This window comes from Microtus pennsylvanicus, chromosome 4 (assembly GCF_037038515.1).
Source record: "Microtus pennsylvanicus isolate mMicPen1 chromosome 4, mMicPen1.hap1, whole genome shotgun sequence".
NCBI classification, from domain to species: domain Eukaryota; kingdom Metazoa; phylum Chordata; class Mammalia; order Rodentia; family Cricetidae; genus Microtus; species Microtus pennsylvanicus.
This window is the reverse complement of record NC_134582.1, coordinates 138,014,751-138,030,398: the sequence shown is the minus strand read 5'-3', so window position 1 is coordinate 138,030,398 and position 15,648 is coordinate 138,014,751. Positions and strand designations below refer to the sequence as shown.

General features: G+C 45.8%; 1 protein-coding gene across 27 annotated transcripts in view; it reads right to left on the bottom strand.

Moving 5' to 3' along the window:
• Kiaa1217 (KIAA1217 ortholog) overlaps positions 1–15,648 on the bottom strand; it is an 812,359-nt gene that overhangs the window by 28,838 nt on the left and 767,873 nt on the right. For 20 of the 27 annotated variants that reach the window (XM_075970615.1, XM_075970611.1, XM_075970614.1 and 17 more), the window contains 3 exons: positions 13,379–13,483; positions 12,817–12,866; positions 6,943–7,109 (listed from right to left, as the gene is read on the bottom strand). In XM_075970615.1, coding sequence (XP_075826730.1) covers positions 6,943–7,109; positions 12,817–12,866; positions 13,379–13,483 — 322 coding nt within the window. The remainder of the gene's footprint in view (positions 1–6,942; positions 7,110–12,816; positions 12,867–13,378; positions 13,484–15,648) is intronic. The other 7 variants (XM_075970603.1, XM_075970606.1, XM_075970622.1 and 4 more) reach the window with 1 other exon arrangement.

The following is a 15,648-nucleotide window of genomic DNA, read 5'->3' as shown; positions in this document are numbered from 1 at the left end:
CCTGCATTTCCTTTGCCAGCCTTGCTCGGCTCAGTAATATTCAGTGCTAAACAGAAGGGAAAGGTGATTTCCGTCTGCTTGGTTCTTGCATTTTCCTGGGATCATGTGTGACGGTTCACTAGCAATACCATTTCCTATGGGCTGAGGAAGGTTCTTTCTCTCTAGAGACTCCTGAGTGTTGGTGTCACTGACAGTGAGTTCCAGCATGCTTGTCTTGTATTTACTGAGAGGTTATGTATTTTTTATTCTATTGATAGGGTCGAACATGACAATTTCTATTTCTGTGCTAAAGAACTCTGGTATACTTGAGGTAATTATTTTTTAATACATTAAATTCATTGCTACTATTTTGTTTTATAAAATATTTATTTATTTATTAAGTATACAATATTCTGTCTGCATATATGCCTGCAGGCCAGAAGAGGGCACCAGATCTCATTACAGATGGTTGTGAGCCACCATGTGGTTGCCCGGAATTGAACTCAGGACCTTCGGAAGAGCAGGCAATGCTCTTAACTGCTGAGCCATCTCGCCGGCCCCGCTACTATTTTGCTGAGGGTTTGATAACTTTGTCTTCGCAAGGGCCACTGGCCTGTCACTCTCCTACTGCTTTTAGGGCATGTGCTGGTTAGTTTTTGTGAGCTTGACACAAGCTAGAGTCATCTGGGAAGAGTGGAATTCAATGGAAGAGCTGCCTCCATTAGGTAGGCCTGTGGGCATGTCTTTGGGACTTTCTCTTGCTTAATGATTGATGTTGGAGGTCCCAGTCCACTGTGAGCAATGTCACTACTGGGCTGGTGGTCCTTGATTTGTATAAGAAAGCAGGCTGAGCAAGCCATGGAGAGCAAGCCAATAAGCAGCACCCCTCCATTGCCTCTGCTTCAGTTGCTGCCTTGCCTTCCCTTCATGACGGACTGGGACTGGGACACTTAAGCCTTCTCTTCACGCAGTTGTTGCTTTTAGACAGTGTTTATCACAACTAGGACAGGGTAACACTGACTTCATAAGAGGAGCTGGGCACTAAATTTCCTTCCCTTTAGATCCCCCCCCCTTTTGGGCCTTTGAGGATGTCCTTAAACTATTTCCTGTCTGTTGTTATTTCTGATTAGAAGTGTCTATTAATCCTGATTTATGTTTCCATGTATGAAATGCTTCTCCCCATTCTGCCTGTCTTTTCTATTGATCCTTGTTTTCTAGCAGGCTGTTTACTAGGTCTTTAGTCTGTAGATTTATGACCTTTATCAAGTTTGGAAAAATTGCCCCCACTCTTTCTTCCCACATTGACCCTTGAATACTGCTCCATGGGTCACTACATTTTAGTGTAATTTCTTCTTTACTCTTGGATGGTTTCTATTGCTGTTTTCTATTGCTTTCTTTGGCCAGTGCTTCATCATTTAAGTCTATCTAGATAGTGTGTGTCTTTTTTTTTTTTTGGCAGTACCAAAAGCCCTATCTTTAAGCGCTTAAAGCATTGGTTCATGTTTTCTTCTAAATCTGTGAGAATAATTTGAGTAGCCTTTTGAAGTCTTTGTTACTGATGTAAGCAATCTTCATCACTTCTGGTTGGCTTCTATTGGCTGAGTTTTCATAGATCATATTTTTTTAACCATCATTCATTGTCTAGTAGCTACCGGTTGGATGTTAGGCATGGAGTATTCATTTTTATTGTTTTCCTTACAGATTTTGGGTATTCTCTGACAGGCCAGTTGTGTGTGGCTCATTTTGTTACTGAGAGGGTTATTTGTAATCTTTTGTAGGGAGACTCTAGGGTGATCTTTATGCTAGGGCTACTTTGGTTCCGTGACTGGGATGTAGCTTTTTTCTAGTCTGTATTTAATTCTGAGGTATCCACTATGGCCTCTTCATTTTTTCTTGTGAAAACTTGAACGGCTCCAGGCCTGGGTGGTCTCTAGGGAGATTTTAGCTTGCTGGTTTATCTAGTCTTTACTTGGTCCAGAGGTCTGGTCGTTCTACACATACTTGGTTTATTACCCAATAGCTGGCCCACGGATTAACATAGTCCTCTCTATACAGAGATTTCTTCTATTTGGCAGTCCATTTCATAAATGCAAGCTGCTTCAGCTTTTTGAACCTTGATTTTTATCTCCTTAGCCGAGCAAGATGATCCCAAGACTGCTGGAGTTTCTGCATTACATCTGAATAAAATTGCTTCCAGGCAGATGCACGGGTCAGCCACGGGATTCATCTGCCTTGTCTTCATTCTTCTAAGCAACCCAGGCCCAAGATCTCTGTTGTCCAGTGTCTACAAGTCATGTTCAACAAGTTTCCAGTTCTCTAGATGTCAGCAATGGGATGGTGAGTGGGGCTGCAACTACTCCCTCTTAGCTGAAAACACAACTTATTTAAAATGCCTTTGATGGTTTTATAAGCACACTTAGAATGTTCTTGGCCACTAAATCTTTAATTGGGCCAAGTGAGTTATCCATGTCAACTTCATGAATAATGTAGGAAACCACTTAAACCTAACTACCTCAAAATAGCCCTGTACCTCCTAAGCTCATTCCTGACAAGGTAGGTGAAGCCAGCCTTGACAACATGGTCAGCTGACAGAAAGCACCAGATGCTGCAATCTCCTGGTTACACTAAGCAGTGGGTATGCCACAAACTCGGGGGTCTGGGACTAAAAACCAGACACCAGAATGACTCCTAACCACCTTCATAAAACCAGCAATGCCTAGTCACGAATACATGGTATCTGGATGTCATCTCAGCCTCTTAGATAGTCTCCTGTCTGTAGATCTGACTGGACCTTGGTAAATTGTTTAGTAACTTAACTGTCGACTTCTGTATAGGTTCCATGTATCATTTCTGCCTGGGTGGAGAAACAGTCTGTCCTACAAGGACCAAACGTTGGTGTACTTTCATCTGGGACACACATTATCCTGACTATAATTCTGGACATCAGAAAATAAAAACCTCTAGCACAAGAGATACATTAAGATAACTGTTGACTTATATCAGGCCAGATCCCAGGGCTCTGTGAACAGCAGTTTCTTCTTTAGTGTTGATCCTCCCTCACCAGAGGAAAACCCGCAGATTCCCAGAAACCTTAAACATGTAACACTAAGCTCAGAAGAACACCATTTTTTTTTAACTTATCAGGAAGCCAGATAAAGAGACGGGTGGGTAAGAAAAAAAGTGATGTATGACGTGGAACCGTAGAATGTATCCGTTCTTTTGATTTCTGAAGTCCTGACTGTGGTCACCACAGAACTTGTTTTTCTTTCCTCAACTCAGAGAAGGGCAGGAATGCAGTCACTGGAGGTGACTCTAGTGGGCAGCATGGGTGGAGCATGACTTGTCCAGCTCGTGTGACGTTGGAAGCCAACGCATCATACGCCGAGGGAGCTGGTTGTCTCAATGGCCTCACTGGCATCATTTTCTCCCATCTGATCACCCTTGTGTCTGCTTCATATTTTATTCCTGAGAAGAATCTATCACTTCTGGAAATGAAGTGTTCACGTGTGAGAATCTGCTACAGTCTAAGATTTTCCAATGATTTAATTATCTAATTACTGAAGCAGGCTGCCAAACACAAAAGAGTTCATTCAGTTACACTATTTTATAACACAGCTCAAAGAACATTGGAATTTCTAATTCCATTTTTGTTCTTTTGAGACTCTTCTAGTGGGTTCTGCATGTCTCTAATGATAGCTCTGTACTGGACTCATAATCACACTGGGGTTGTGTTCATATTAGGTGTAGGGTAATGCAGGTGCTGAAGGAGAATCGGGGCTGCCACAGCTTATGACTCTCAATTGTTCTTGTATTAAATACACTCCCATGGCTGAAAAGACAGAAGTTCTTGGAGGAGGGAAGCCTGGGACACGGAGAATACAAAGATTGGGTGGAGATGAGGCTGTGAAGGCTGCCAGGTTACAAAACAAAGCACGTATCTTCCCCCCTGTGTCCTCTCTGGAAAGTGCTAACACTTCTGTGCCCAACAGCACATTGCTTGTGTCCATTTGCTCCCAGACAGAACCAATGAAGTGGAACAGTTCTCCAGGGATAAAGAAACCCATAGGGCTAGGATAGTATTGCTAAAGCCTTGGTCAAGAACTTCCCTGTTAAGAAATCAACAGTTTTACACTGTGGGTTCGAGGGTTGACGGGGCGGTAGGTGGTAGGAGATCTCTTCCAACCCTCCCAGAACCAAACAATGCCATGTACCCAAGGTGTTAACATTAACACCCACAGTAACAACTGCATCTCAAATGCTTAGGAAATAGCTAAGATGATTGTTAGTGTTCATGATAAAGCAATGCCACCTATGTCCCCAAACCAAGAGCTGCTCACTGTGGAGAACAGTTAGTGCCTACTATAGAAATGATAGATTCAGTTTGGGGGGTGAGGGCACCACAACATGGGATTTATAGGGGTGTCCAATGAGGAACACAGTTTCCAAACAACAATGGCGCTAAAACGCAGCTGCAGCGTGAGGAGGGGCATGCTGTGGGATAACCCTTCTGTACACTGTGAAAACGTGTTGCTCTCATTGTTAATAAAAAGCTGATTGGCTGATAGCTGGTCAGGATTTGCGGGGCAGAGAGAATGTGGGAAGAAGGGCAGAGTCTGAGGAGTCTCAAGCCAGATGCAGAAGAAGCAACATGGGAAGTTCACAGGTGGGGTAGCACATAGATTAATAGAAATGGGTTAATTTAAGTTGTAAGAGCTGACTGGAGATAAGCCTAAGCTATCGGCTAAGCATTTAAAATTAATATTAAGTCACTTGTGGTTATTTGGGAGCAAATGACAGGACACAGGAAGTCTCTGCTTAAAGGAGCAGACTCCAGACAGACTGGGAAAGAAACAGGGAGGTGACAGGTGTGTCTGACCTACAGACCTGTCCTGCCCTTTGGCCTTGGGAACACCAAACAATTGAGTCTTAATTACTCTCTAACACTTGAAAATGGAAGTGTTTTATATCAGACTTGTATTTGCAGATTTTCTGGGAGTACTGAAAACATTCAGAACAGGGAGTCTAAGTCCACAGGGTTAGGGATGGCTGGAATTGAACGGCAATTGCTTTCTAAAGGGGCTGAGTCCTTTGTTTTTCCTTGCTTCCTTTGTGACTTCATTGTTAGGACACTGAGGACTGAAGACATTCCAGTTGTCATTCCAACCATCCACAGAAGCACTTCCTTTCATGGTGGAATCAAATCATTCTTATGCTCATCCTCCCCTCCCCCACATTTCTGATCCCCCCCTTCCCTTTCTTTGCTGAGGGATGGCTCAATGCATGAGAATACTTTCTGTACAAGCATGAGGACCAAAGCTGGAATCTCTGGCACTCGTATCAAAACCAAGCATGGCTGCACAGGCCTGTGATCTCAGCCTGGAGGACAGGGACAGGTGGATCCTAAAGGTTAAATGGCTTCTGGTTCAGTGAGAGACCTTGTCTCAAAGCAGTGAAGTGAAGAACACAGGTGCATGGGCACACGCCTGCATACTCACATGCACACACCACATACCCAGGTCTGCCCCTCCCCACATGCACATAAGATGGAAAATAAATTTGCAAGGCAAAGAGAAGTTCACCCAAGATGGACTTTCACAGATGCCATGACTCAGGGGGTATTTAAATAAATATACAGCAAATGTTCTAGGTGTCTAGGACAGAGAGAAAGTGAGCGGATGGTGGCTGTCTGAGCACTAAGCAATTTGCTGTGTTTTGTCAACCCTCACCATGTACTCCGGGACCTCAGGTCTTCCAAACCAGCTGCCCTCATTTTACATTTTAATTAAAATTAGAAGAGGTGATTTTGAGACAGGATCTCATTTTGCAGTATAGGTTGGCCTCGAACTCATGATCTTACTCCCTCAGCCTCCCAGTGCTGGGATTAGAGACTTGGGTATGACACAGCCTGGTTCTAGCTGCCACTCCCCCCTTTCCACTGCTAGACACTGGTGGGAATGCACACTCTTAGCTTTAATTAGGTGGTGGAACATGTTGGGTTTATGCCACTGGGGTGTAGAAGAGCTGCGGTTCAAAGTCCTTTCTTCCCTGAACCTCACCACTTGGGAATTGCTTCCACTAGCCGTAGAGGAGACCCGCCCATGTGACTGCCCCAGCTACTGGGTGTGTTCAACTCCAATGATATTTGGATTGTGAGCTTCTTAAAGGAGGTCAAAGAGATGTCTCCATAAAGCCCAAGCTAGGACTTTGTCTTCCACGTCCAAGTCCTTGCCAGAGACAGGGAGGGCGAGGCTGCACTGGAGGCAAACAGGTGACCTCAGGCAGTGTTGTGCTATCCCAACTCCTTAGGACTCGAGGCAGGAGCTGGAATAGCTTAGTTTATCAGGTTGTCAGTGCTTGCTGACAGAGCTCTGGGATGTGAAGGGTTATTTTTGCCCTCACTTTGATTGCCTATAGCTCAGGGATGAGAAGAACACTGGAGACCTGGAACACAGCACCCGAACAAAACGCAGATGCTCTGTGCTCAACAAGTCACCCACTTGAGCTTTCCTCACCCTTACTAATTCATCTTCTGTGCTAAACTCACAGTGGTAAAGATGAGGAGGAGTCTATGCTGAACTCATATTTCTTGAGGAGCAGGGACGGGCTTCCACCACACTGATAACTGGCAACCTTGACAGGTAGCATGCCCCATGGGGCAGTTCTCCTCTCGCTCTCTTCTAAAAAAGCAAGTGCTGGAAGGTTCTTTCTCTCATGGAAAGCACTTACTGCCAAAGAAAGCTGTCAGGCACTGGCTATATTTATAGTGGAAGGTTCTAGACCAGGCTTACAGGTAAACAAGGGAGCTGTGTTATTATGATCATATGTGTGGGACCTTCAATTAGCTCCTAGAGAAAGTAGGTAAAGGGGCCCAGGGAAGTCGCAGCAGAGCTGGGGCTATGGGGTTGGGGGCAGAAAGTCAGATCCCAAGCCACTAAGACACAGGGACACATCTGTGAGAGGTACCTGGAGCTGCCTCATCTGCTGGAGCTGGAGTCTGAGTTCAACCACGTTCCGCCTCATGTCAAGCAGACTCATGTGGATGGATGAGGTACCAGCAGGCAGGGCTTGGCTGGGAGGCAGTGGGGCCTCCAAAGTGCCCAGACTCTTCCCAGCTGAAACATGGACCGTTCCTGTGAGGAGGAAAAAAAACAACAAAATCAAAAACCAGCAAAGGCCTTAGAATGCAGACAGCACCTGAGCTGTGAGGCCTATCTCCATACAGAGGACTAAAAAATTAATTAAGAAAAACACCAGGAAAACAGTAGGTCACAGAATGCTAAGAGTTTCAGTGTGGAACCACCATGTTCTAGAAGCTTCGCTGTCGTGGGATGGCAGAGCAGGGTTTACAGCATGAAGCCATGTCAAGGAGGCTAAGTATCTCGGCTGCTGCCAGCCCCTCTGTAGCCATCTATTCCCCCTCCCTCCCTCCCCCTTCTCTCCTCCCTCTTTATCCCCTTACGCTGTGATTCCTCCACTTTCCCTTTTCTTTTTCTCTAAATGCACAGAATTTCATAGACAAAAGTTGAAAAGTATATTGGACAAAATATTAACAACATTTCTGGCTGCTGGTATTCTAATAATCATATCACTAAATTTTAGATTTTTAAAATCTGTAATATATATATCATTCCAGAGTAAGGGAGGATTTAATTTCTGGGTCTTCATAGATCATGCTGAGTGACCATCTCCTGCTGGTAGGTGGACACGGGACATGCTGGAGATAGAGAGTGGAAAGTAATCAGCACAAGGTAAACTTGGCTTCTAAAACCTCTTTGGTTTTAGTAAGATTTCTGTACATTATCACCCTTTGTCAGAAAACACGATTTTCCTTTAAAATTCTTTAGGAAAGAAATTAAAACCAAAGGCAATGGAAAGAGTCGTCTAGGCTGGAGCTAGGAGCACGGCTCAGCGGTAGAGTACTCTGAGGGCCTGGGCCAGGGCTAGGAGCACGGCTCAGCGGTGGAGTACTCTGAGGGCCTGGGCACAGCTCCTCACTTATTCCCTAGCTGCCACTTATTCTCCATCTTTTGTTCAATTTATGTACAACTCATACATTTTGCAAGCCCATTGGGGAGGGTCAGCAGGTTTAAAGGATCTTTGCTAGATGGTTTGGCCTTTTAAAGAGAATGCAAAACTATGGAACAGGCCCCCAGAGTAAATGCTGAATGTGTATCACACACACACACACACACACACACACACACACATGCACACACACATACACACTCACACACAGATACATAAACGCAGAAACACACATAGATACATATACACACATACACAGACACACACACACATAGACAAACACACACATGTACACACACAGCACTTCTGGCTATTCTTAGGGAACAGGCCCCCAAAGTAAATGCTGAATCTGTATCACACATACATAGACACACACGCACACTCTCATACACACAGATACATACATAGACTGTACACACACAGACACATACACACCTATATACACACAGACGTTTGGGCTATTCTTATGAACCTCCGTGGTCATTCACACCATCACCGGGTAGGTCTTGAGAAACTTTTATATGTATCCCTCACACACAGATCATCGTCACCCTCAGAGAAGCCAGTATCTGCCATCTGTGCAGCTGTTGAAAAGACTGTTTTCCACTGCGAGGACAAAGGAAGAGAACATCCAGTGACATCTCCTGCTCCAGCAGTGTGTCATAATTAACTCAGTGTCTTCCAAGGTCAGGTATTCTGACAGGGAACAACTACCAGCTCCAAGTTGTCGCTTTTGAATCAGACAGCCTGTGCCTTGTGTGTAGGCAAAGATACATGTGTACAGGCATGAGAACCCCCGATATCACACCATACGTTATCTGCAGAGTAAATGGAACTGGTTCCTCTTCAGTAAAAATGACACTGTGAAAACCAACCTGTCCTGCCAGCTCCTCAGCCAAACGAAGGCCCATTCCTTGTGCATACCATGTGATCCTAGCACATGCTGGGGTACCAGTTTATCTCACCAGTCTTTCTTATTTATTTATTTAGTGTGTGTGTGTGTGCACATCTCGATTCTCACCTTCCAACTGTCAGTGGCTTCTGGGATCACACTTGAGTTGCTAGGTTTGCATAACAAGCACCTTTACCCAAAGAGCCAACTCATAAAGAGAACAGACTCCAGCCTGCATGTTTTTGTTGTAGCTGAATGCTTATATCAGGCTTCAAAAACATTTTCAAAAACCAGCTTCTTTATGGAATGCATATTATTTAAGAATACATCTTTTTCAATAACAGCTAGTTCTACTGCATGCGGTTTTTGGTCCCAGCAATTCCCTGAAATGGCTGCTCATAAAGTGGCCAGCAATGGCTCCTCTCCAGGGACCATGACGTCATCTAGCGCATCACTGGTCTTTGTTGTCTGTCAGTCACTTCTTTCCTTTGTTGTCACATTGGGATGTCTCTTCCTTGCCTTCTTCCCTCTCTGCTGCTCCATCTTCTTCAGTCTCTTCTCCAAATCCTCCCTCCATTAACCTTTGAGACCGGGCGCCTGCTGTCCTAGGTCTGCTCTTCTTTCTGGCCATGTTTTGAGGAGCAAGTCCATCCTCTTCCACCACCTGTCCAGCTCACTGCCCCCCTCAGCCTACAGTTATCTTCAGAGTCACATACCAGTGACTTCAAGTCACCCCCAGTCTTTCCTACAAGCAGATTATCTCCTCTCACCTCTCCACAAACTGCTTTCTGTGTCTATTTGATTTTTGCCAAGGTCACTATTATCCACTTCAATATTTAGGCCAGAACCTGGAAGCTGTTCTCACTCTCCATTTTTCCATGTATAAGCTGAGCAAGCAACTCTCAGTACTTGGTTTAATGGGTATTGGTGTTACCCTGTGGGCTAAGGAAGTCATCAGTTGTAACTGCTTAGCCCAATGCCTGAGCAAGAGTGAACCTTACTGGCCTTGGCTGAATGGGAAAAAGGACCATTTTCTCTACCTCTGTCTAGAGTCTCAGCAAGTATGGAGCTCTGGGAGTGACCCAATAGCTAGCAAGGATCTACAGCAAAGCCCTGAAATGCAGACTCAGGATGGAGAGGACCTAGTACTGGGGACTCCAAGTAAGCCCCACTCATGCTGGAATCACAAGACCTGGAGTTGGTATGCCACACCCACAGATGGGTAGTCATGTTCAGTTTCTTGCCAAGTCTAGTAAGAAGACACAACATACAGTTTGTCCCCAGAATCTTACTCCTAGGGGTAATTGATCTTGGTTAGTTTACATCTTAAAATCATCATCATCACCACCATCACTATCATCACTATCGTCATCATCACCATCAAAGTCCTCATCACCACCACCACCATCATCATCACCACCACCACCATCATCATCACCATTGCCATCATCATCATCGTCATCATCATCACCATCATCATCATCACCATCATCATTGCTATCGCCATCACCACCATCACCACCATCATCACTGTCATCATCATTGTGGGGGGAGTGATGTACATGACATAGCATGTAGTTGCAGGTCAGGGACTCTGGAGTCCATTCTCCCCTACCTCTCTGTAGGTCCTGGGGATTGAGGTCACCAGGCTTGCACAAGGGCCTTTAGCCCTGGAGACATCTCACTGGCCCTTGGCTAGTTAGGTCTTAACAAGTGTACACGTGATGTGAACTTAGTGTGCCTCACTGTAACAGAACTAACACTGGAGCAGGTTTAGAAAGACTGCCACCAGCTGGGGGACTCAGAGCATCTTACTATGTGTGAGTCTGCTTCTCTCCGCAAAATATAGGTTAAGTGTGCTGAGACAACAAACAACGTAATATACATGGTACGCCTCAGAAGGGCCTTCTGCTCCTTTGTGTCTACAGTAAATTAAACATTTCTAGTGTAACCAGGAAGTCTGGACTTCATTTGTGTTGACCTTTGATCAAATGAGTTCCTTGCCTTCTTTATCAGTCTGTCATTTGTCCATACACAGGGATAACACTGCTTATAGTTGACTTCCTAGGAGTATAGAAGAATTAATCCATTTTGGGCACTGCACTGGCTGCTATGGCAACTAAACCACTGTGGGCAGTATGTAGCCTTGGTACATTCATTAGAAAGAGAAAGACCAAACTGGGCAGAGACACAGGAGGGAAAACCACTGGCATTGCCAATGGCATTGCCGATGCTTTGCATAGACCACGTGACCACTATGACCGTCTCTCCCCCACAGTTACTAATCAATACCACGTGACCACTATGACCGTCTGTCCCCCACAGTTACTAATCAATACCACGTGACCACTATGACCGTCTCTCCCCCACAGTTACTAATCAATACCATGTGACCACTATGACCGTCTGTCCCCCACAGTTAATAATCGTTCTTGGAAACATGGCCAAAGAACCTGCACTCGTTTCTTCTGCCTTGCCCAATAGAGACATTTACAAAAACTTCAGACTGAAGAAAGCAAACAACCTGTGTGGCTTTCAAGGGACTTGTGCATCATAACATGAAAGGATGAGATCAAATAGGACATATGTGGACTGTGTGTCACATGTGTGCGGATGTGTGTCCCACTTCCTTATGTGGGACAAGAAAACACAAATGATACCTAGTCCACGGGGATAGACATTAGTGAGTTAATGCACGGACACTGCCAGACACACAGGAAGCACTCCCTCAATGTTCCCTTATTATTACTCTACATAAGTTGAGAGGCATCGAAGCCTACAAGCCAGCATGTACACATGATGATGAGCCATTTCCAGAATGGTTCCATGTTAGTAGTTTCGTTCTATCCTCTGAGGTTCATAATAAATAAGAAAACGAGTGAATAAATATCCCTAGAGCCAACTGGCAAGTGTTCTGAAGTCAAGTTTAGTGATTTCCATGAAATAACTGTCTGGGTTCAGCCCAGGCCCCTGACTGATTTCTAAGCTGAACGAGGGAGAAACCTCCTCAAAACTGAGTGCTAGGCTCTGCTCCACCGGAGAGGAGCCAGAGGCAGGGGTGTTTACCTACAGCTCTAATCCTATTCACATTACTATGCTGCACGAGACCAGAAGATGTGGTTTCCCCAAATTAGGGGTTCATTTCTGTAGAGTCTCGGCATGTGAGCGTGCTCCTGCCGTGATCTGTTTCTAACCCAGCAGGCAAGGAAGACAGCATCTTCTCAGGGAGGCCTACCTGGGGACTGCAGGATCAGGCTGTCACCAGAGGTGGTGACATCAGGAAGTTATGCTGGTGACAGAGTCAGTCCTCCTTCAGGGGAATGCTAGTGTTTGAAAGGAAAGTCAGGAATCCTGCTCATTCCCTTTTCCTATCTAGACTTTTGTGAGTGGTTACTTCAGACTTGCCCACTCCCCTACATCCAGGCTAACAGTCTGGGATCTACCAATGGCTTCACTCTGCACATAGGGGACTGCTGAGTTACCTCAACCTGGAAGGATCCTCTCCCCTTTCCCTTCCCTAAGTTCTAGGTCCCCTTTATACTCCACTATTGCCTTTCCAGGGGACACTTTCAATCCAGGCAAGTCTTTTGCGTAGCTTTATCCCATAATGCTTGATACTCAACCCACATATATTTTCAACTTTTCTGTGCATTTGAAGTTGTAGGCAGGCAGCACCATGTTTTACATTACATATCCACTCTGCACACCAGTGCCTGGAACAGAGGTAAGGGCATACGAGTGACTGAGTGAATGAGCAATGAAGGCAGTAATTTCTGCACCGCAGGAAGCTGTAGTAGCAATGGAGTTCTCTTGGACACTTCTGCATCATAGCAACTGACTTGGAGAAACACTGAGTACATGTGAAGCCAGCCAGAGCTGACTGAAACTCACGGCCCTCCAGAGCTCCTGGGAACACTCACCTGCACCATCTGTTTGGTTCCTGCTGCCCGTGGCTTTCATCATTTTCTCACTGAATAAAAGAAAAAAGAGAGTCAACTCTACAGTTTTCAAAGTCCCATCGTCTTTCCCTGACCCTTCTATTCCTAAGAATTAGCGGTGATGGATTAAGCAATGAAAGAGTTTGGCACCGGCTCCATGCTGCCCGAGATGGAAAAGGCTTCCCAGGTGTGTGCTGACACAGGCAGATGTAGCTGGGCACACAGTGGTTTTCAGATGGTGGTGGATGTGGACACACGTGGATGGTAGGAACAGGCACTGCGAGGCAAGTGGTCCATGAAGCCACATGCACTGGGAAGCCCTCTGACCCTTCTTGGGCCAAAGTATTACCTTTGTCCAAGAATTCCCGGAAGTAAAACAAACAAACAAACAAAGAACAACCCCCACAATGTAATTTATAAAGATGTAAACATGTCAGCCCTAAAATGATCACAGAGGAACAAACTTCATTGAATGAATGGCTGTAGTGGTTAAGGAGAAGCGAGCTGAATTATGTTTTGCGCTGCATGGCTGGCTTCTTTTTACCTAGACGTCTCTTTGCTACTACTCGTAATGGGCCCTTTAAAAAGTGCAGACTGAACAAGGCCAGTTAGACTGGCAATCTGCTTTTCCATGGCTTGCATCCTCTCTCTGCAAAACAAGAGAATTGTCTGTTAAAGCCGTTGACTTTCAGATGGGTTCTGCTAGGTGAAAGATCCACCTGTGGGCTATAAAAGGTACCAGCCAACAGGCTGCCAAAGTCTACCCAAACCTGGAGCACTGAAGATTCTTGACTGAGGCCAAGGTGTATTGACAAGAATGGAGTGAGGAGACTGTGATCTCACAAAAAAAACAATGCTCAGGCCAGCAGAGGTCTCCCAGAAAACAGCCTCTCCCTCGGGAGCATCTCCTCACATAGCATGCGTTTTCCCGCCTTCTTGCCCTGTGAGAGGAGACCTCAGTGGGACTGGCTATCCGCAGGGCCAGGCCCTGCATTCACACATGCCTCTAGGCTCCTCTTCCTGCAGGCTGGTTTCAATGGAAAGGATGGGGGTGTTTGTTGCATGTGTAGTTCTACTTGTTTCATAGCCCAAGGGCAGACAAACAAGCCCCTCTTGTCAACACCATGGAGAATACAATTGAAATCAATATGAGGTTGAGAGTAGATGATGCTCAGTTTAATGGTGTAGAAGACTTAGCCTGGAGGATTTTGCAGGATCAAGAAAGAAAAATATACTCAACAACTCAATCATGAACACACTAATCCCCCCACCTCAGTTTCTGCCTATGGACAGGTGCTGTACCTTTGTCTTCAGGGCTCTGGGGTGCTCCAATCAGGTATCTGAAACAGGCTCACCTGTCTACATCGCAGACAATGGATGTAAAATAGGACCACGTGTATAATAGAATTCCTAGTCTACAAACAGCACACTCACACACACGCTGTGGCTCTTCAGAGCAAGCCAACTTTTTTATCTGATACTGCATGGAGAGAGAGAGCAGCAGAGTGGCAATCCAGCCTTTCACTACAGAAACAACCGTTGAGGCTGGGCCCATGGACAGACAGGGCCTGAACTTTGCGGCAATCAAGAGCATCCTTGAGCTTTGAGGCTTTGCGTCTTGCCTTTGGACTAAAATCTTGACTGCCTTATCAATTACTAAGTGTAACTTTGCAGTTACCAGCTTCTGACTTGATGATTCCGCATGCTTTCTTCAGTTTAAATGGACAGGGCTGTTACGACATGAGGTTTCTTTCTCGTATGTCATGTGGGTGGTTAGCTAATGGTTGCAAAGGCAAGCAGCCCCAGCGAGTGATGTATTCTACTAGGGTAGAGATAATCGCAAATGCCAAGGATGGACACACATCTGTACAGACTGTTGATATACCCAGGCCCAGCAGACAACGTCAGTCTCTGAACTGAGGCATTTGCAGGCACCCCTGTGTACTTGGCATCCTCTTTCCCATAAAAGGATCAACAGGTCAAGGAAAAAAGTTAGTAAAAAAAATTCTAACAAGAAAATCAGGTTAGTAAAAACTTTCCAGAAAGCCCGTGTTTATCAATGAGTCACAGTAGCACCTCAGAAGTGATGAGGATAGCGATTAGCCACAGTGTCTGCCACATAGGAGACACAAATGGACACAAACACTTGAAAAACTACTTATCTGAGAGAAAATGCCAGTGCAGAGTGAACGGTATTATCCCTATCATTCATTGCGCAGAAGATGGAGAGAAATGCAATGTATAGACCAGTGCACATCTACAAGGAATAACCAAGACTCTGCTTAGAGGAAAGAGCAAGAAGAAATCTTGGCATCATAACACTGGCTGTGGGGGCAGCACAGATCCACTGGCACTGCAGCACTGGCTACGGAGGCAGTGCAGGTCCACTGGCACTGCAGCACTGGCTATGGAGGCAGTGCAGGTCCACTGGCACTGCAGCACTGGCTATGGAGGCAGTGCAGATCCACTGGCTCTGTAACACTGGCTATGGAGGCAGTGCAGGTCCACTGGCTCTGCAGCACTGGCTATGGAGGCAGTGCAGATCCACTGGCTCTGTAACACTGGCTACGGAGGCAGTGCAGGTCCACTGGCTCTGCAGCACTGGCTATGGAGGCAGTGCAGGTCCACTGGCTCTGTAACACTGGCTATGGAGGCAGTGCAGGTCCACTGGCTCTGTAACACTGGCTACGGAGGCAGTGCAGGTCCACTGGCTCTGTAACACTGGCTATGGAGGCAGTGCAGGTCCACTGGCTCTGTAACACTGGCTATGGAGGCAGTGCAGGTCCACTGGCTCTGCAGCACTGGCTATGGAGG